At 50.7% G+C, this 22,509-nt stretch overlaps 1 protein-coding gene across 5 annotated transcripts in view; it reads left to right on the forward strand.

Moving 5' to 3' along the window:
* The window catches only part of LOC5667626 (mucin-5AC), a 45,809-nt gene that overhangs the window by 15,671 nt on the left and 7,629 nt on the right, over window positions 1–22,509 (forward strand). For 3 of the 5 annotated variants that reach the window (XM_061649109.1, XM_061649108.1, XM_061649113.1), the window contains exons 2-6: window positions 13,344–13,504; window positions 13,577–13,837; window positions 13,920–14,285; window positions 14,363–22,038; window positions 22,219–22,456. In XM_061649109.1, coding sequence (XP_061505093.1) covers window positions 13,344–13,504; window positions 13,577–13,837; window positions 13,920–14,285; window positions 14,363–22,038; window positions 22,219–22,456 — 8,702 coding nt within the window. Of the gene's footprint in view, window positions 1–9,738; window positions 10,776–10,852; window positions 11,014–12,673; window positions 13,131–13,343; window positions 13,505–13,576; window positions 13,838–13,919; window positions 14,286–14,362; window positions 22,039–22,218; window positions 22,457–22,509 lie in introns of those variants that run through there. The other 2 variants (XM_061649110.1, XM_061649111.1) reach the window with 2 other exon arrangements.

Below are 22,509 nucleotides of genomic sequence, written 5' to 3' on the forward strand. Positions count from 1 at the left end.
GGATAACGCTCTTTACCGTCCAACACACACTTCACGCAACGTACGTTAAGCGCTCGCCTTAACGGGGTCGGTTGTTTGTGATGTGTTGGAATTTTTCGGCAAAAGATTTTCACATCGTCTGCAACAGGAACGTGCGTTTGTGTGTGTGTGTGTGTGTGTGAGTGTGTAACACAACCTGAGGCATGTGTGTTATCTTTCCGACAGCGGAAACGGTACGGTGAAGATGATAACTCTGGGGATGTAAGGTAGGATGGGAAAAGCGTCAGTCTCTGCTTGGTCGAATGTGGTTTCCTCCTCGGGCACATCAACTCCTCTGTTCACGGTCTGTAAAGCGAACGATTGCACAGGAAACAGGATTGTTTTTGTTGGTACTTTCACCGCACGCCTTACCTGATTTTCCCTATGGCAATGGGGAAGAAGGGACTCGTTGATGAATTGGAAAAGACCACAGGCCAAAGGTGCTGTAGCTCCTGGAACCGCATTGCATTGTGTGATTCTCATCTAAGGGAGCGCCACACAAACGATCTCGCACCGGTTTGGAGAAGGGCAAAGACTCTACTGTTTAAGCTGCTGCTCGTTGCAGTCGGCCAGCAAACAACTTCGCCTGCTATCGACAACTCTCCGGTGAATTGCTTGCCGGAGCCCCAAACCGAAGCGATTTCCACTTACACTCCCTTTGCAGCTTTTTTGGTTGTTTGTTGTTTGGGAATTCTTCTTTTGATGATGGTTCGCATTCTACTGCCGGTGGCGCGCCGGGCCCGAGAAACAGTGGCGGAAGAGCCTCGTTAGAAAGGTCAGCTTTAGATGATGCTGTTGGTGCGGGTTGATGGTGGTGGTGGTGGTGTGTGTGGTGTGAGAGTCATTGGCTTTGGCCGAACTTTCGAACCACATCGCAATGATCCGATGTCGAAATCTGTCTCTCACTGCACCGAAAGATCAACACTTTCCCCGTTCCGGATGTTGTTTTTTCGGGGCAGAATGGCCAGGTTGGTTTGATGTTAAGAAGGGAACCTTCGATGCTTCAGCATGGAGATGGTGCACCATGAAGAAGTAGGTCCTGTTATTAACTTTGAATTGTAGATGCTGTTTGTGTGCAATTGGGGAGGAGGGGTGTGTTTGTTGCATTCATCCGCAAAGTCAGTAGCTCAAATATGTTCATGTTGCACCGGCTAAAGTGCACAGAAAATCAGGTTATATCCAACTTTTTATCATGGTGCAGGTGTGCCAGTGAATTTGTCTGATAAAACGAATGGAATATGGGACCTGGTAAATATGTTTTACTGTATTCTGAAAACCACATCATTCAACTAAAATGAGAGCAAACCGAATGGACAGCAGGTTGGTGTGGGCATACAGCTGCGGTTCAACAAAAGGGCCAAATGTCGCGCCGCTGTGTATGGCCCAGCACTAGAGAAATCTCAATTTTCGATTTTCAATCGAAGCCCTCGAAATCAAAATCACCCCTCAGCAGCACAGGTCGTCGTCGTGTACGAAAGCGGCGAAAGTGGTCGTTGCCCTTGCACCGGTGATAGATTTATCAAACAAGGTGAGAAACACCCATCGACAAAACGCACAAATGGACACACACGCGGTGGTGGTTTCATTCTTTTCCATCCCCATTTCCCCATGAAGCGATGTTTGGAGAGCGAATGGGTTTCCGTGTCCAAACTATTTTCGGTGTTTCGTATTTCGATGGGGAAAAAAACGTTCCGGGGTGAAAATGGAAAAGCGTTTGAGCGCGGGACGATTGGATTGATAGTAATGGACGGACACAATACCCGTATCAATCGGGGGGATAAGCGCTTTTCTACGCGCGTGTTTGGGTGGGTAGGGCAAGGGTGCAACACGGTCGGTGGTTTGTATGTGGCGAAGTATCCTTTTGTACGCCGCGGGGCCTTTTGTTGAAAAGAACGGGGTTTTGTGTGATAGTGTAAACATGTTTTTGCTGCAACAAATTCCATTATCAGACGGCAGAGAATGCATTTCGGTTAAGGCGGACAGGCCGGGGTTTGACCCTCGTTTGGCGGCAAACAAACTGCACTACACCGGAACGAAGCACGAAGCAGCAGGAAGGAACAGGGAAAATCGGCATACAGCAAGTGGTTCGTATCATTCCTTCACTGTTTTTGGGGTTTGCCTTTGGTCGCCGCGATTGTTGGTTGATGAAGGTTGTACATTTGTAGCAGCAACGGGTTCGGGAGCTTCCCCGAACAGGCTCCAAATCGAACGACAGTGGGTGCTTGAACACGTGTGTGCTGTAGAATAAAATGTTGATTGATTTTTTCTCTTCCAATTTGACTGCGTTTGGCAATGTTTTGCGTTCGGTAGGAGTCGATAGAAATCTGTTGTTCAGATACATTTTTTTGCGATCCTTTCAATGTATCCAACCAGTGAACCACGCTCACGGGCTGCACCGATTTGTGTGGCTATCGGCATATGATATTTATTTGATTGTACGATTGGTTCCGATGATGATACTGGAGAAGAAAAAACTAAACTTTTACCGCCATCCTGTACAGTTGCAATTTGTCAACGAAAACCCACTTCAACATGCCGATGGAAATGCAAACTTTTTGTATGACGATTGCTAAAACCCGTCCTCTGCAATTAGCAGAACAGGACCAGTAGAGTCTTGTTGTAGACGCACTGGCTGCTGCAAGGACCACACAATGCTCGATTTTACATCCGGAACGTGTGCCTGTCGTTACAAGGGCAAAAGCTATTCGCGTACGTGATACAAATGCAGCTCTAATAGCTTGCCAGGTAATATTTTAAGGAACCTGACCAGGTCGTTGCAACAAGTAGACGAGTAGAAGGAGAAGCAGAAAAATGAGTATAATGAAACCCTTATGTTTAATTAGCTTATGGTAATGGACTGTGACCGATAACTTTGGCTTCCGTTAATGAGTGGTCGATTGAAAGTGCACCTCTAATGACTGTTAACTCGATACACTGATACTGTTAACATCGTTTGTTCTAACATCATTGTTCATCCTGCTTCTAACACCACTCTCTCCATATACGCATAAAGTGCTCAGAAACCACTTTTAACACAAACGGAACGATAAATAAGTTCGTTCTACTTCCAATTCGTTTTATGTTTTGCGAGCGTTACAACCTACCTAGCTGATAAAGAGGCTGTACTGGGTTACACGACACCGCATAAAGTCAGTTCTTTACTAGTTTCACAATCAATACCTTTTCATCGTTAAAGCCAGCATCCTCATCAACACTCGCATGTAATTTATGCTTTCCGAGCACAGCGCTGAAATTCGACACACGTGATGGTTAGCGCTCTTGCCAAGGCCTCGCGAACCCTCCATTTCACTGATAAGACTGGGCCCACTCGCAGCACAGGTAGTATGGCTGATGCACATGCACCACACACTGCACCACGCCGCCAACCTTGAACTTTGTCTGGTTGGCTAATTTGACTGGCGATACATCCAATCGACACGCTCGAGAACCGCATTGTGTACTACCACCACCTGCAGCAGAAGCATATTTATGAGCTGCGTACGACGAGAGCCACGCCGTCTGTAACTGTCTCTGCGTGATGTTAGGCTTGGCTTGGTGGTGGCGGTGGCAATATAATATCCAAAAACCGAGACAACCCAGTTACGGCGGGACTATTAAACGGTAATTAGACGGTGGCGTAGTGTCGCGATAAGCCGCGAACCGAATTACCAAAGTGAAAATAATAATAATAGTAAAAATAGTAGGTGCTCACTGACAGCAAGGACGCACGGTGACTCGATACTGTGCGTGTGCGTGCGCGTCCGTAGCCCGAAACGGCCACAATGTGGTGCATAAATTTTCGAACACTGCTGACGCTGAAACACTGGACACGGGTGGATTGTGCGTGCGTGTGTGTGTACGTATGTGTGAGCTAAAACACCATGCAAATAGAAGGGAGAAGGGTGGTCATAGTCCATCAGGCGTGTCCGTAGTTACAATGCAATGTTATGTAGCAGCGGATTTAACCTCATCATCATCATTAAACGTCAGCCGAACGATCGCTAGTGGCAGCTCCCCTTCCAAACGTCAACCGTGCAACGGAATGGGGTGCGGGGTTGGTTAAGGGTTGATTTGCAACGCTATTTATAAGTGTGTTAGTGTGAGTGTGTGTGTTTGCATACACTTTACAGTTTTATGATGCTGCCATGGCAAAACACGGTGCTCAATCTTTATGGTTACTGTTTCGTGTCCAAATCCAGCACTCACTATGTTGGTGGTCGAGTCGAGTTAAACTGACAGCTTGTGGATGACTTGAATGGGTCAATTGTTGTAAATGTAGCCACCTATTATAATGACATACAAGAAGCGCTTTACTACTCGTAATAGCGTATGAGTTTAGACATTAACAAGAAACCACAGCACGACGCCTTCATCCAAAAAGGGATCAACTTTGGAACGTGGTTGATTTCACGAGCGACAAAGTGAATTGATTGCGTTCGGGTGCGATTAAAATAACAATTACTCTTACCCTGACTAATGAGCGAGAGTGCGAAGAGGAGCAATCTGTCACGGCAGAACGCGATTGACTTCCGTTCATTGAAACGTACCGGCCAGAGGAATTCCATCCCGACAGGGCACTATGACCGGTAAGCAGACCCAACCGGAGCACTAGTATGTTTATGGATAGTTAATTTCGTTTACTTTCCCCATTGCTGGTGTATCTCGCACCCTTGAACACCAGCACCCGGTTTCCTGCTGGCACATTCCACGTTCCAGAGCAGAGCAGCATATCTATTCATCCAAAAAGCGACGACATAATTGATTGGACAAACGTTCCAAAAACAATCGCAAACGAACGCCGACAGCCTGCCAGCCAGCCCGGTGTGTGTTGCGGTTTGATGTTGCGCTCTGTTTGTGGCGCTTGCTGTTAATGCAAATGAGGCAGCGGCAAACACCTGTTCATTTGTGCGCCGAGCTGCGTCCGATTGTGCAATGATTTAATCGTGTTTTCTTATGCATTGCAATCCTTGCGGGTGCTGCGAGTCATTGTCACGTGCATCCTGGCGGAGTGTCGAGTACGGGTGTTTATGCTGCAAAGACTGTCTCATCATTGTTTGTGATTATTATAGTGCAGTAGTGTTGCATTGGAAATGAGGAAATATTCAGTGTGACGGTTGTCTCCAGAAAATATTCCTTGCGAGCTGGAATAATGAAACAGCATCTAGTTTTAGAAGGAAAGGGTTTGTGTAGTTGGAACTATTTTTTATTCTATTCAATTGTTTTCGTTTTATCTGTTTAGTATGCAACACATTTTTTTTATTCTTACGCAAAGTAATTTCAACAAAAAATGTTTGTATCATTGAATTTATTCCACGAATTAATTTGAACTATAAACTAAATCACTGTCTGTTAGTACGGCTCGTCACACAAATTAAATTAATCTGAATTACACGCTTCAGTATCAACGGAATAGGTTCCTTGCCTTTGTGTGCCAGCTAATCCGTCCTGTGGTGCGCGAAAAAAAAGCATCCCGTATTCATTTTTTACATAGCTTAACAGCAATAACAAAAACTCCTATTTCAACTTGATTCTTTTCTATTAGCTCTAGCGCGGGGTTCTATTGATTGCTGCTTGCCTCGCGGTGGCTTACAATGTGTGTCCCGCAGTGCCTTGTATCGTTTGGCAACGCCTGTCGTTGCCTGCAACAGCATGCATACATTATAACTTCGTTACTATAGCGCAAATTCTGCTTATTTTTAAGTTCGCAACAGCAAGCAAACATAACACATAGGACAGGGCGAAAGCGAAACGTAGAAGAACCACCCAGAGAAGAGAGCGACGTAATTAAAATATTTCAAAACATTGCATCGAAAGTGTAGCAGTAGCAGCAGCAGCAACAGCAGCAGCCGCAGGAGGATGCAATTGCCAGTGAAACCCCGTTCAGTCGATCCGCGACATCCACATCCGGTCGGTCCAGACCTCGCCCCGGCCAGCAACACAAATCACGCTGCCCGGCAACGGTTGCTACGGTTACAGGAAGGATGCTGGGTGGGTGGCTGTGGAACGACGATAGCTTATCGATTTTGTCAATTCCTCATGCACTTTATGTGTTTCTCGCTTTGCCACGGGTGTGCACACACAAGCTGCTACGCGTTCCGTTCGAAATGCAGCCGCATAGTTTGCTACTAATGATTACTGTGTCCTTCTCTAACCGGGAAAACCTGGTGGCTTACTGCTGCCGCGGCCCCTGGATCTTTCGTCGACAATGTTGGCAAACACACATATACACACACCGGATGGTTTGGGGTGTACCGTCCATCGTACCCCATTGCTGGGTGCGGTGTGATTCGTTACGCGGGCGCTTAGTGCAGTCTCCGGGGCCGTCATTTTCGATGCCATGAACTTTCCGACCACAGCTTGTTGAACGACTGTTCCGCGAGTTGCAAAAGTAATAATAAATTGCATAGCACTATGCATCATATGGAGTGATTTATGTTGACTATGCTCTTCTGTTTTTCAAAGGTGATGATGATGGGACTGTTTTTGGTTTGGGTATGGTAATTTGCAATTAATGCGACCTATTTCTTGTATTTGCTACATAATTGGTATAAGTAGTAAAATAGTAGCGATAAGAAATTAACGCGTGTGATATTATAAGTTTACTTGCAGCTTTTGTTTAAACTTTACCTGTGCAGAGAGAGAACTGCTTCGTGGTAACATGATAAGCGATCGGCCTGTCACATTGTAGGTCGCGAGTACGAGACTAATTCAGACCAAGTGTTGTGTATAAAAAACAATTATTAATGACCGTCTGGAATTTTAACGCAAAATGTAATTATTTTAATAATATATGTATTAGACAAACAATCAACTATTTGTCAATTTTGTTACAAATTAAAAAAATATCAAAAGAGGAAAATAATCTTTTAAGTATAAAGATTCACTGCGTTTGTATGACAGAGCAATGCAGTTAATATTCTGATTTGTTCAACCTTGTTGTTTCGCCATTTTCCTGTATGTTATGTGGCTAATTAAACCAAAAATCTACATTTTAAATGCTCTTTTTTCTCACACACACATATAAATATACATACATACACAATCTACTAATCAATGGCGCTGACAGCAACGTTGACGAGAAAGGATGTAACATGTTTCTGCTGCCGTCCAAATCTCTGCTCCATCAAACATCCTTTCTTTTTGCATGCGTATGCGATGAATGAACAAATAGCATACACAAAAACTCTCGCTGTCTCTCTGTCTCTCTATCTATCTCTTCAGCGTTCGCTTAACACCATCGCCTGCCGTATCGCGGCGTTCCCACAGATTGATGTATTCGATTTTCAGCATCCTTTCACTCCGGGCACGTTGATTCTCTCTCTCTCTCTCTCTCTCTCTCTCTCTCTCTCTCTCTGGATTGTTGTGCCTCATCCAGAAAACTCCCCCGGCCGATACAGCCCGTCCAGAGGGCGCCCGTAAATGAGTGGGTGCTCTGTACCGATAGAGCGGCGAACACCACACGCGTTAGAGAGAAAAAGAGTGACTGCGAGAGAAAGTGGTGTCCTGGTGAATGATTTACAGACAAAGCTATCAAAAACACACACCCGCGCAATGGGCGCAAACTACTGGGGCGGTGTGGTGAGTACAGTGAGCAGCGAGAGCTCTGGTGGCGGAAATCGATTCCCGTGTACGTACCTTCAAAAACTCAACAAGAAAAGCCGCCCCAGTTTCCGTCCCGTCAGTTCTCGCCCGTTCTCGCCCTACTCTACCCCGCGTGAATGATGATGCTTATCACCACCAGGGGGACGAGCGAACGCGCGCGCGCACGCACGCATGCCATGTGCGTGTGTGTGTGTGTGCACATGTCGTGGGCCTCTTTGGAGGAAGTGTGATAAAAAGGACAATTGGTTTGATTTCATCATATCGTGCATTGGACTGAAACGTTTTTTTTTTGTTGTGTCGGTTAACTTACACAAACCAAACATCCCAAGATGGTTGTACAACGGAACGAATTTCAAACGCAAACCCATTACATACATGTGCGTCGTGCACACGTGACGTGACGAGATTGTGCTGGTCTGTACGCTCCGCAACTGCGTTGTAAGAAGATCCAACCGAAAGCGAACGGAAGCAAAGTATCGGCTTTTTTCATGGCAGGACGCGCGCACATGTTACACACAGGATGCTGTGTACTTGCCATTGTAATCTCGTTGCCGGCAAACGAGAATGTGATGTTTGGGATGACGCTGACTGCAGCCGAGAGCTGTGTGTGTGTGTGTGTGTGTGTGTTGGTGGTGATGGGGGTGATGGTAACACAACTGTTCCACCGCACGGAGTCACGTAGAGCAGCACACACAGCACACAGCATCGAGCGAGTGTGGGTTTGGGTAAGGTTGTATGGGTGCGAGAACCCTTCAGGACACTTGTGACGGCTGACGGAAGCGTCTCTGTGTATGTCTGTGTGTGTGTGTGTGTTTGCGTAATTCGTAACGCGAACCGGGAAGCTGTCCTGCACGCGTCTCGAGAGCCGTGTTTTGTTCCTTCGTAGCCCTTTTTTTGTGTGTGGCATGTGCGCGCGTTGGTAGTGGTGTGCTACAAAGGACGACGGGGCGATGCAGTGTAGCGCAAAAGACCAAAAAAAAAAGGATCAGTATGGTTGTGTGTGTGGGTTTTCTGTGCTCACACACTGACAAATAAGGGACGGCCGTTCGTTTGAGAAAAAGGACGAGAGCTGGGCAAAAAAGAAACGATGAGAGTGTAAGACGAGGGAACAAAAAACTCGCCGGAACAACGGTTCCAGGATTCATCTAGGCGGCTGGTGACACACGAGCTGGTCGCGCGGGCGTCCATTCCCGGTCGCTCTTGATGTGTGGGTATTTTTCCGACCTGGCGAGCATTTTCCCGAGCATTCTCGGGACCATCATCATCGAACTGCTGCCGCGGTTGAGATGCGGTTTGTGTAGCGTCGTCGTCGGCGTCGTCGCTATCGATGGCAACGAAGGAGCAGGATGGAATTAATTAAAGGCATAAACGTGTGTTGTGTTTGATCGTGAGTGAGTGTGCTGTTCGCTGCTGCACAGTTGTACTCTCGCGGAATTGTGTAGAATTGTGAAAAGCAACCAGAAGAACAAACATTGATATCGATTGGAGTGTGAAATTTTGTGCATAATTAGAAAAAGGATATATTTGTTTTTCGTCCCTTTTTGTGTGTGTGTTGATGCTACTTAAACAAAGCACGTAAGATGGGTGTAATGAACTGACCGACGACGTGAGTTCCCTATGAACCACGCGTCGGATGATGTTTGCATACGTGAGTGTGTGTATTATTTGCTTCTGTTCTGTTTCAATTTCCTCACCATGATGAGTTGAGTGAGCTTTTGCTTACGATGCGCAATGTTAAGTGTATGCGTAAATTTGTGTAAAAATTGTGCAATAAAAGATAACAGATTAAAGATGGTGTTAAATATTTAACAAATGTGACGAGATTGTAATCTAAAGAAATTACGAAAAAATGACCTTACAACGCGTGACTCGCGTGTCGCTGGACCAACGGAAGCACATTGGTTGAATAATTCATCGCTTGCATCAACGTGTTAATCAAAACAAACAAACGTGTTCTTCTTTTCTCGCACGGTACTTTCTTTAGCGTGCTTTTATATAATTACTTACTAAAACTCTTAAAAATGGAGTAAGTTGAAGGGGGATACGGGGGATGAGAACTAATCGAAATTCTTCAAATTTGACGGGAAGGAGAGTGGGTGGGTGGACGTAATTCCTGGTCAACTCTTCTCTATGACGTCGTAGCCTTTTGCGGTGTGCTTTTACTATTATAGCGCGACTCGTCATCCTTTTTTCTCTCTCTCTCGGGCAAACCCACCACCACCACCACACAAAAACAGACACAAAACACGCTCAGGATACGCATCAGTTGGGAGATCTCATCGGGAGTTCGCAGCAGCAGCAGCAACAACAACGAGAGGACGCTTGTTGATGTAAATATTTCCGGAGAGTGCTCGGGCGCTTGTGCTAAGAGCCACACCAGCTCTTAGTTTGCTGCTGTTCGTGTTCTAAAATGGAGAGCAATTGCTAGCCCTTACCAGTTGTTCCCCCTTCTGTTGCCCCATTCTGTCCCATTCAATGCACTGGTGAAACGGCGAACAACAAACCATACAAACACATCACGAAAAGAACACTCATGTGGCGCTCGTTTCTGGGTACAAAACGGTTGCTATTTCTTCTGGCTCTACATCTTCTTACAGTGACACTGTGAACTGCTATGCGTACCTTTGTTACGACAGCCGGAAGCGACACACACACACACTCGCAACTGCTGCAACTGGGTTTTGTCGGAGACGGACACACGTGGTCGGACGGAACGGAAGAATCGGGAAATGAATCTTTCCACATCTGCGGAAGAGGAACGCACAAGAAGGCCACGAAGAACGGGGAGAGCAAATGGGGGTTTCTTCTGCTGCTGCTGGATCTCTCGAGCAAAGGTTCGGCGAGAGACAGACACGAGTTCTAGTAGACGCGCGAGATGCAAAGCATTTCCGAGAGCGGTCGTTCCGTCGATCTTCTTCTGCCCTATTAGGATGTGCGCTCTGCTGTGCGCACTATTAGGGTGCCCTCTTGCCGAACTGCACTGCCAGTTGCGGAGGAATCGCTGTACCGTCCTCGTGTGTTGTAGTTATTAGTTCTCCGCCTCGAAAGGCTGTAAAAAAGCGCAGCTCTCATCAACGGGCCCTGATGCGCGATTGCCAGTGCACGGCGACGGATAGTAGTTGTTGGTGGGGAGGTGTTGTGATGGATCGATGGTGGTAAATCAGTAGTCGACATTCGAACGAAGAGAGATTGCGAGCGCCAAAAGAAGGATGGGGTATGATGCGTATATGCGCTTAGAAAATTGGGCATCGGTGTGGTTCCATTCTCGTCGCTCTATGCCCGTGACACACACGCGGCTGCATTGCACTCCGATCGGTCTGGAGGGGAGGATGTGGTGTTGGTGGCCTTGTGTGTGCAGAGATAGATGTGTTACTAGAATTAAGAAAAGCATAGGTAAAGGTGATAGTGTTTATTAGAAAATTTGTGTGTGTTCCAACAAAAGTATGTGGAAATGTTGAGCAAATGTGCATTAGAAAAAGGGGTGCATAGAAAAAAGGGGTATTACGAAAGGGTGTGTATGTGTGTTTGTGACATTGTGAATAATGAAGAATGCCTGTGAAAAAGCTGCATTACTTTAAAGAAAATTTGTATTATACAAACAAAGCAGAATCAATCAATCAGTGCTGAAAATCAGTGGCATTTAGCTCCAAATATGTTGGCGTACAAAAGGGTGTGTGAGTGGATGATTTGATACTTGATACCATTCTTCACGTGATGCTAATTTGTAAATACACCCACGCACACACGCACACACCAAACCACCGAACTACACTCCGCCTTCAATCGACGGGCAATTTGTTGTGTGTTTGGTGTAAAAATGTTTCCTTTTTCTTTCTTCGTGTGTGAAAACCAACAATTTGCCCAACAATTGCAACACATTACCTATTATCACCCCACAGTAGTAGCGGGTGGGCAAGGTGATGTTGTTGTTGTTGTTGTTATTGGTGGCTTCTCTACGTTCCGTGCGATTCTCTTTGCGTGACAAACAAAGGAATTTTTTCCCATCAAACGCGACCGCTCGCGGAAAGCGCGAGATGCGATGCTCGCTATGTCGTCCTCCCATTTTTTTGCGTTGCTCCTGTGGTTGCTGCTCTCTCTCTTTGCTGTTGGCGCCGCACTCTCTTAGTAGGCGCTCTCATGCAAGTGTGACGATCCTGGCGGACGGGGACCGTCCCAACCATCATCCCCCACTTCCATCCGCAACGGAACACAGTGTCACCACAACGGCAACAACAACAGCAACGTCACTTAGCGGCGACTTACGAAGAGGGTGTCACACGCGATACAACTTCCTTTAGTACATCCGGAGAGCGGGAGCTCCAGCAAGGACTTCGCGTCTTCGTCTAACGCTCTCCAACTGCCTCTCTCGCTCGCTCGCTCGCTCTCTCTCTCTCGCAGTGTGTGTTTGCGTGTCCTTTCGGCGGAGAAAGTATTACACACTTTATTACTGTTTTTGTGCTGCTGTTTTTCCTTCCCAACTGCTGCTGCTGCTGCTGGCTGTTGCGTGATGGTAGTGCGCGTGTGCCTATGAATGAGAGAAGCTGCCAAATAACGGTGTGTGTCGTCTTTCCAATATACGTATATCTCTTTCGATTAGGTGTAACGAACCTCAAGTCTCCAGTGTTGGGTTTTTGTTTCGCGTTTTTTTTAATGCTCTCTCTGGCGCTGTGTGTTTGATTGTGAGGGATAAAAAAGGGCTATACCTCTGTTTAGCTTTTTCAGCAGCAGCAACAGCAGCATTTGCATCTTTTCTTCATTAGACAAGAGAAAACGCGACGTCTTTTCGATCCCTCGGAGTGTTAATGGCATTTTGCTTTTGTTCTTGTGGCAATAGTGAGCCCCCTGTTGGAGTTGTTTGCTCGCGTCTCTCCCGCAAAGGACTTATAAATGTGGGCGTTTGTTGTTGTTTGGTAGAAAGGATATGAGTGGCCTTTGATAATGTGGCTGTGTAAAGCCATCCACCAGCAAATCGATAAATGGCGTGCGCCCTTTAACTGCCACATCGCGGGGAGAGCACCCTGGAATAATGTGTAAAAATCCATTCTGTTTTCAGTGATACTTAAGTGAGTGTAATTGCCGTCTACTAAGGATACTACTCTACGAGCGAGATCCAAAAGTTATGAAATGCAGGAAGTTAATGGTTCAAGTTCGAACGTGTTTAGTGTAGTAAATCGTAGACGAAAAAGTAGAGGTGGAAAATCCGTCTGCAAAATAGTGTGTCGTTGGTGTTAAATAATGTAGCCGTCTGTTGGTGATGTATATGAATGTTGTGCCAAAGAAATGCACAGTCCTTGCGTTCCCATTATCCTTACGAGTCGGTAAACCCCGTTCAGTGAATCATAGAGAAATGAAGGTGTTGCAGCAACAGCAACCACTGTGCTCACGTAGGTTCAAACAAGCACGTGCTGTTGTTGTGTGCAAAGTGTAATGTGAAGTGTGTCGGTGCTCGATATCTCCCCACACTCCCGGGCGGAAGGCGTCTTCCGACTGCGATGAAACGATGATATTCGGTAAACATGTTTCCCCAATGCTGCCTCCAAAAAACATTCGTTTTACGTTGAAGGATTTGATCTCCCCATTTCCTCTCGTCCGAAACTACCCAAGCCTTTTTTTTGTTAGTTACCTCCCCCCTGCTTCTTTGTAAATAAGCACTAACGTGAACAGTTTTCCATTGTGGCAGTGTTAAATAATATTTCCCAAATCGCATCATCCGCCATTTGTAGGTATTTTGTCTCCTCCGGGTCCATTTCTGACACCGAGCCCGTCGCCATCGATACCAGCGAGCCCTCGGTTGCAGCCGTCACCTTCACAGTCACCGTTTTCCCAGCAGCAGGACATTTTGCTGGTGACGAACAGCACCATCGGTAATGTGACTCAGGAGCAAGTAAGTGTTGGCATGGGGCAAAGGATGCACATAAGATGTAACTGGTAACTTTGGCTTTGATTTGGTTTGCAGGATCGCAAAACCGGTGTTGCAGGACGACGTCAATCATTTAGCCAGCAACAATCCACTATCGTTCACCAGCAGCAGCAGCAGCAGCAGCAGCAGCAGCAGCAGCAGCAAGTACTGAGCACCAGCCCAAATGCCGGAACAGTGGTGTACCGTCCTAGCCCTACGCAGTCACCGGCGGGCGCTACGACCTACAGCATCTCGACCACGCCTGGCAATGAGTTCAATACGACTCTAGTCGGCTCCAACAACATTTCGCTCAACAAGGTACGTATGGCGATGATGTGGGTTTGGAATTTTGTCAGTTATATTAACGTGGTTTCGTTTTCATTGGATTCTTCCCCAACAGAAGGGTCGGAAGTCGTCCTCTGTTAGTGCTGTACAGCAGCAGCAACAGCAGCAGCAACATCACCACCTCCTCCAACAGTCACATGCAGGCCATGGACATGGAACATTGCCCCCCGCCAGTAGCCCGAAAGCGGCGAAAAAAGCAATGCAGCAGCAGCAGCAGCAGCAGCAACAACAGCAGAATCCGTACCAACAGCACCACGCGGCGGTATCATTCGTCGGAAGCCCGATTGCCAGTCCCAGTCCGATCGCAAGTCCGAACGGCAGCTCGATACTGGTCACTACCGGCAGCGGCACCGGCGTGGCAGGTGGAACGTCCAGCGCGACAAACATGAGGCCACCGACACCGCAACCTATCATTCAGCAGGTGAGTACCGTGAGACATATCTAAAGCGTGCTTTTGATTAATTGCCTCTGTCTGTTTGTTCATGCTTTCCCTTGCAGTATCCTGTTGTGGGCACCGGAAATCAAATAGTGCAAATTTTCCAAGGTTCCCAGTTTGCAATTACCCAGTCACAGGCGGCACAGCAGCACCATCATCAGCTGCAGCAGCAGAGCGGGCGCCACACCACAACAATCGTATCCCAGCCCAGCCCCCAGCAACAGCAGCAGCAGCAACAACTAAACCAAACGAGCGTTCAGCAGCAACACATACCGCTGCAGCAGCTCCACACGATCCAGCAGTCGCCCTCGCACCAGCAACAGTTCGTGCAGCAGCAAATCATAGCCACTTCCGTGGCGCCGAGCGTGATACCGTCGTCCGTTGCCACGGCGGGCGTCGCGACCGCCGGCGGGCTAGTGATAACCGGGGCAGGATTGCAGACCACCTCCCCGGCACCTGGCGGCAGCGTATCGAGCGTGAAACATCACAGCGTGAAGGGACCGCAGCAGATTCTGCCCAAGCCGGTGGCCACCACGACGCCCCTGGTGTCGCCGACGCTGTCGACCTCGTCCTCCCCGTCGACGGCCACCGTGGTGCACCATCAGCAGCAAAGCCCCCACCAGGCGACGGCGTACGTGTCCAGCTACGGCACGACACCGGTAGTGCACGGCACGAAGACGATCGTCACGCAGCCGAAAACGGTCACCTCCGTCTCGCTGCCGACGGTGGTGTCGCAGCTGCCGGCGGCCCAGCTTCAGGTTTCGCAGGCGGGCACGGTGGTGAGCGCCGGCGGCACTACCCAAGTGCATTTCACGACCACTGCCGCACCGCCCCAGCCGCACGGTGCCGCCTCGAACACGGCCCAAGTGCACGGCCAAATGGTTACCACGGCGGCGCAACCGGCGGGAGCGCAGCAGCAGCCAACGCAGCCACAGACCGCCGGCACGCCCCAGAACGGTTCCATCATCCTGCCGGCGGGCAACATTAACGCGCAGCCGTTGCTGCTCAACCAGATGCCGGTGCTGGTGCAGCAGAACACGCCGCAGGGGGTGCAGCTGATACTGCGGCCGCCCACGCCCCAGCTGGCCGCCCCGAGCCTGGTGATACACAACACGCGGCCCCAGCTGCAGCAGCCGCAGCCCCAGCAGGTGCTGCGGATACTTAACGCCAACGGGACGATGCAGCTGGCCACCGCACCCACGTTCATCGTGTCGTCCCAGGGCAATCTGGTGCAGCAGAACATTTCCGGGCTGAAGACGAACCAGGGCGTGCCGCTGACGCAGATCCAGGGGCTGCAGGGCCAGCGGCAGCCGCAGCAAATCACGGCCGCCATCAACCAGCATCTGCTGAGCCAGGGCGTCGCCCAGCTGCAGAACCTGCAGCTGAACGGCAACCTAGCCCAGATACAGATGCCGAACGGGCTGAACGGGCAGTTGCTCACCACGTCACTGCCCGCCCAGTTCCAGCAGGCCAGCTTCGGGCTGCAGAACCAAAACATCAACCTGAACCAGCTGGGCGGCGTGAATCTGCAGCTGACGGCGGCACCGGGCGGAGCGACCTTCGTATCGCCCTCGTCCACCCCTGGAGCAGCACCGGGATCCACACCGACCGGGGAAATCGTGGTGAATGCTCAAAATATTCAATTCGCTCCGAGTGGAGCGTCCAATACGATCACGGTGAACGCTCAGGGCGCTCCACAAACGCAACCCGCCCAAGTTGCCCAGCAACAGCAGCAGCAGCAGCCACAACAACAGCAGCAGACAGGCGGTCAACAGATATTGACCACCTCAACGATCGATGGGCAGATACAGACGGCTCAAATTATTCCCACCGTTACGACGGACACATTGCGACACCATCATCAACATCCCGGTACGCCCATTCTAACTACCGCCTCCGGCCAGCAGGTGATCGTAACCGACGGTGTAAAGGCACAGATTCAAGCACAAACCATTGCAGCACAGCAGCAGCAGCAGCAGCAACAGCAACTGTTCAATCACACAAACGCTACGCTACAGCAGCAAAACGCAACGGCGGTGACTATACAGCAGCAGTCAAATCAGCTGCCTCCGCCAGCGGCGGCCCTATCCTTGCCGGCCGCGCGGATTGAGGTAGAAAAACCTAAAAAGGAGCGACGAAACAAGAAGAAAGTGAAACCAATCATGCAACCGCCGGTCGCCACGGCCGCACCGATGATTGTTCAACCGAGTGCGCCAGCCGTCAGCCATGTGCCAATGTCTACCGGCGCGATAGCGTCCACCACGACGGCCTCCGTCGAACGGCTAACGTCGCCCAGCTCACCGTCGTCGTACGGCAGCACGCACACACCAACGGGGAAGCTGGATTTGGCCAATCTGATGAAAATCTCCGGCATCGGCATTGATGACGACGATTTGATGGACACGGATGAACCACCGCCGCTGCTGACCACCGCCAGCAGCCACCCATCCGGTGGAGTGGAATATCCTGCCAATATTGTGATACAGCACAGTGACGCAATGAACGCTGCTAATAACTCTGGCGGGCAGCAGCAGCAGCAGCAGCATCCCGGCAAAGATATGATGTCCGGAGGGCCACCAGCCACTGGACAGATGCTTGTGCAAGCCCCGCAGCAGCAGCAGCAGCAGCAGGGTGCTCCGGTGACCAATCAGCCAAGTGCTGGAGGAAACGGAAGTGACATTATGATCACGATACCTTCCACCGGTGGTTCGGAGAATGTGGAATTTCCCTACACTATCTCGATACCGACAACAACACCGGGTATGGAGCGGCAGCAGGAGTCGAAAGGGGCCGGCGAAACTCCGGGCTCTAACACGCCAGCGTCCACTGGGACGGCGGTGCAGCAACAGGATGCACCGTCGTTCATGATCACGATCGATCCCACGAACGATTCTAGTTCTGGGCAGGCATCGTACACCGTGTCGCTGCCACGATTCGGCAGTGCAGCGAACGATGAGTCGAAGATCGTCAATATTGCGACCGTGGCACCGACCGCGAGCGTGCAGGCCATCAACACTACCACCACCTCGTCAATGGCCACCTCGAACGCGGGGACCATGCAGCAGAGCAGCAACACGATCTGCGTAAACAGCCTAATGAACAACGTGCTGAACAACACACAGGTAACGCCAACGCTGCAAAGCCAAATCAACGAAATACAAAACCAGCTGATGGCCGAAGCGCAGCCTCATCTGGCGGTGCCTTCTTCGAAACCCGTCAGCAGCGCTGCGTCCGCTTCGTCGACGCCACTGCAGCAGCCGATGGTAACCACCACCATGGCACCGATCAGCGGAACGATGGCATCTGGCGCCGCCTCCTCCTCCGGCACAGCTACGACCACGTCGATTGTGATATCTACGAGCGGTGGTAAAATTTCGTCCGTTCCCTCGCCTGCCTCGAAGAAGAAGACGGTCACGATGGGCGGCGGCAACTCGGGCAGCGCCGCACTCAGCAAGAAGAACGGGAAAAAGCTAGAAAAATCGTTCGACACAATCGGTACGACCAGCGCGGTACCGACGCAGATAGGCAATATTCAAATTTCACAAGTCGACGGTACGACGGCGAACCAGAGCAAGGCGGTGAAAGGTGGCACCATTAACAATCAGATACAAATCACTCCAATCATCGACAATAAGGTGGTGAATGCCGTCGGTGCCCAATACCAGAGCCTGGCCCAGCTGCAGTCTTCGGTTAGTCAGCCGCAGTCGACCATCACCATCCAGAGTCAGATGCAACCGCCACAGCAGCAGCAGCAGCAGCAGCAGCAAAACCACACCGTGCTGACGACGTTAGGAGGGGTTACCGTTTCGCAGCATCAGCAACAGCAGCCATCGCATATGCAAACTGTGCAAACTGTGCCAAGCACGCTCCAATCGAACGTCATCGGAGGAGGTGGAAGCGGTGGAGTAGTGTTCACCACGCAACAGCAGCAGCCCTCGGTCGTGGTCACACCCACAGTGCAACTGAACCAAACGTCCATCACGCCGACGACGACCGTAATACAACAACCAGCCGCAGCACCAGCAGCAGCAGCTCCTCCTCCACCGCCACCGCCGGTGACCACAGCACAGGGCATACTTGCCCAACTGACGGGCAGCTTAAGCTTATCGATCGCGGCCGAAACGAGTCAGCTTATTCTAAAGCACGACATTAACCAGCCGCAAACTCCCGAATCGCAAACCATCCTCCAGGCGATTCTGTCCGGTGCGCTGGGCAATATAACGCTGGTAAACGAACCCTCGAAAGCACCGCAGGCAACGCTCGCCAACAGCAACAGTACCATATCGGCCACCATTGCTCCCGTACAGCAGCAGCAACAGCCAGCCCCTGTGCCCATCACTCAGCAGCAGGCCCACCAGATTGTGGTGTCATCGCACCCACAGCAACAGCAGAACAAAAATGTGGCCACAGTCAGTGCACAGGTGCAGCAAAAAGCGCCCGGAACTACGACCACCGTCACTATCCAACCTGGACAGCCTCAGCTGCAACTCCAGCAGCAGCAACAGCTGCAACAACAGCAACAGCAGCAGCAATTGCAACACCAGTTGCAGCAACAGCAACAGATGCAACAAATGCAACAGCAGCAGCAGCAGCAACTTTTGCAGCAACAGCAGACGATCACAACCGTCTTTACCTCCCAGCCATCTGGCACAGCAACGGCAATAGCGCAGCAGCACATGCAAACAGCTGCCGGCAATAGTCAGCCCCACTTGGTGCAGGCACAGCAGCAGCCCCAACCGCAAAGCATGAAGCATATTCGCAAGCCGGAAACGAGCATTGAACCAATCTTGAACCATCAGCCACAGCAACAGCCACAGCAGCAGCAGCAGCAGCAGCAACAACAACAACAAACTGTGTTGGTAAATCCAAACGCACCCAAGCTGGTGGAGCTGCCGAAGGTTGGACCGAACCAGCAGCTGTTCTCTCTGAACACACTGACCAACCAGATAACGCAGCTGAGCCCCGGCCAAACGACCGCCTCCCTCGGACCGATGGAGCGTGTGCTGATCGTACCGACGGGAATCAATGCGCAGCAGCTGGCGCAATGCTTGATGCAGGGACAGATACACTTCAACAACGTTGGCCAAGTGACACAGTCCAGCGAAACGAGACCAACGCCGACGCTTACACAGTCACAGCAACAGCAGCAACAGCAGCAGCAGCTTTCTTCTACACCGTCAACGGTGCAGAAGGGTGGGACGAATACGCAAATCCTTACCAACAACAATCCAGCGGGTGCTCCGAAAGTAGTAAATAACAATAGCAATGGGGCAAACTCTAATCACGTTGTAAAGGAAAAACCGAAACGCAATCGATCAAAGAAGCAACAGGATAAAACGCAAGCAGTAGCAGCAGCAGCAGCCGCCGCCGCCAGTCCTTCGAAACCGACGGTTGTGAAAGTCAATGCCATGCCGAGCGGGTTTCCTCCAAGCGTTGTTCTGCAGCCTGGTCAGCATGCACAGCCGATACTGGCGGAGGATGGGACCAAGATTGGCACCAAAATAGTGGGAACCGTGAATCCGAACAACTTTGTTACCAACAGTCTCCAACAGCAGCAGCAGCAGCAACAGCAAATACAACAGCAGCAACAGCAATTACAGCAGCAACAGCAAACTATACAACCATTAGTTGCTCAAGTGCATCCTCAGCAACATCAGTCAGCGAAATTGGCTGGATCTACAACCATGGTCGTAAAAGGTACTATCGGTTCCACCACCGTTACGGCCACAGCACCGGCAGCCCCAGTCAGTAACAACATTACCGTCACGGCTACACCCATCAAGAAGGCCAGAGCCAACATCGTTACACAGCAGCAACAACAGCTTCAAAATCAACCTCAACAGCAGCAGCAGATGCCTCCATTAGTCAGTGTGAATTCAGCAGTTCCTGCCCCAGCATCCCTGAGCAGCAGTACGCCATTAGCGGTCGGAACGCCTGCCGTGGTGCAGCGGGTGCAAACGATTCAGCTGACCCCGCAAAAGCAGCAACATCTGAAGAGCGTCCAGCAGCAGATACAGCAGCTGTCGACAAAGCTGCAGAACAAAAACCTGCTCGCCTCGCTGATGATACCGGCCGAGTTCGATCCGGCCAATCCGATGTACAGCAAACCGCTGCCCACCATCAAGAACCTGCAGACAATGTCGGACAAGGAGATCTGCACCGTGCTGCAGCGTTTGTTTATGGAGCAGCAGAAGATACTGTCCAGTGGGAAGATTATTCCCACCATACCGGCCGGGCACACGTTTGCCAGCACGGCCCAGCAGCAGAGTCACCCGCCACCGCCAGCACCGATCAGCAGCAGCGGCAGTCAGGGCCCGAACGAAGCGACAGCAAATGCAGTTGCGGTCGACCAGAAACCGCAGCAGGCAATCATAACGCCGATCACGGTTACGCCCAGCGGTGGTACGACCCTCTTTCAAGCTGGCAGTGGGTCCACTGCCGGCCCTACGCCCATGCAAATCATGTCCTCGCCAGCCGGGCCGAACATGAGCGTGATAGCTTCCGGAGCGATTGCTAGTACCGCGTCTTCCGTCGCACACTCGTCCATGTCCATCACGATAACGAGCAGCACCGTGCCGATGCAAAGTGGCGGCGGCGGCCAGAAGTTCGGTGCCGGTGCGAATGTAGCGATGAACAAGCAGACGACTACGATCATTCCAATCACCTCGACACTGCAGCCTGCCGGTAGCGGTCAACCGATGCTGAAACCCGTCGGCTCAACCACGACGACGGTCGGTAACAATGTGAGCGTTACCAAAAACAACATCACGGTCCCGGCGGGAACGATCCTTCCCAAGCATATTATGCTTGCTAGCGGCGGACAGTCGCTGGGCAACCCGTCCGTGATGCCTCCGTTGCACACGCTTGTGCCGACGCAGCAGCAGCAGCAGCAGCAACAGATGACGCTGGTCAGCAAGCTGGACACTGTTGGCAATCAGCAGCAACAGCAAACGCTCGTAACGAACCACCAGGTGCCGCCGGTGGGTGCGTTAACCGGTGCGAATCGTTCCAACACTCCCGTGCCACCGCCACTTGTCGCCACCAGTCTGCCCGGCGGTGGTCATCTGAAAGCACTTACCGGCGCAGGTCCTGGCAATTCTTCGATCGTGATCGTCGGCGGATCGCATGCAATATTGAGCGGTACATCGCAGATGATTGCACAGACAGCGGCCCGGATTCAGCAACAACAGCAGCAGCAGCAGCAACAGCTACAGACACAAGCCGGTAGCATTCTCATTACCAGTGGTGGAACGACCCCTTCATCGGGCGCTGTGACCTCCACGGCAACGCCCGCTCTGGCTGCAATTACTCCTCTGCGGACGGGCACACCATCGGCCGGTTCTGCGGTATCGTCTGCGATACCACTACCACCGTTGGTTCCGTCCAACGTCAGCAGCAATAGCAACAGCAGCAGCAACGTCGTTCCGTTTAGTTCAACCAGTACCAACAGCACCGTACACCCGGCTGAGACCAGCACAGCCGTGGCGACGGCGAGCAACTCCACTACGATGACGACAACAACGACAACAATGGCGACGGTAGCCTCCTTCCCGACCACCACGACGACGGCCAGCGCTCTCTCGTCAGCCGTAGTGGCCGCCTCGGCCATGAACAACAACTCCAGCACGCCGGCCGTCATCATCGCCGCGCCTGCGGGTACTTCACCGTCCACCCCGATGACGTACATTACGACGAACGTGCCGAACAGTCCCGCCGTAAAAGTACCCCGTGCAAGTTTGTGAGTGTGATATTGCCTTTTTTAAACTCTCTTCTACCTTAAATTGCAACCGAAGTCGGGAAGGAATTGGAAAGTTTGTAAACGGTCACATGTCGGGCAAGCGTATTAATTCTGCTCTCTATTTTTTTTTGCTTTCCTCTATTTCCTTTCTTTTTCGTTGCTTCTTTTCGCGCGCTACAGGTTTGAAATTCAGATACAGAAGGATCAAGATGCGTGTACAAAACCGGACACCAACACACCGTTCGGAAGTAAGCAGGATGCAATCAAGCGGCTAATACGCTACCACTGCATGTACGAGGAAAAGTGCGAGGAGAATGAGGAGGAAGAGCTGCAGTTTGAGACGACCGCCGAATGGTTCCCGGACGCGTTCCGGACGATGCTCAGCCGCTATCAGCGGTTAATGATCAACGAGTCGATGGTACGTTAGCTTGAGCGAAGCACACTGGCTGAGCTGTGTTTTCTACCATTCTT

This window comes from Anopheles gambiae, chromosome 2, assembly GCF_943734735.2.
Source record: "Anopheles gambiae chromosome 2, idAnoGambNW_F1_1, whole genome shotgun sequence".
NCBI lineage: Eukaryota > Metazoa > Arthropoda > Insecta > Diptera > Culicidae > Anopheles > Anopheles gambiae.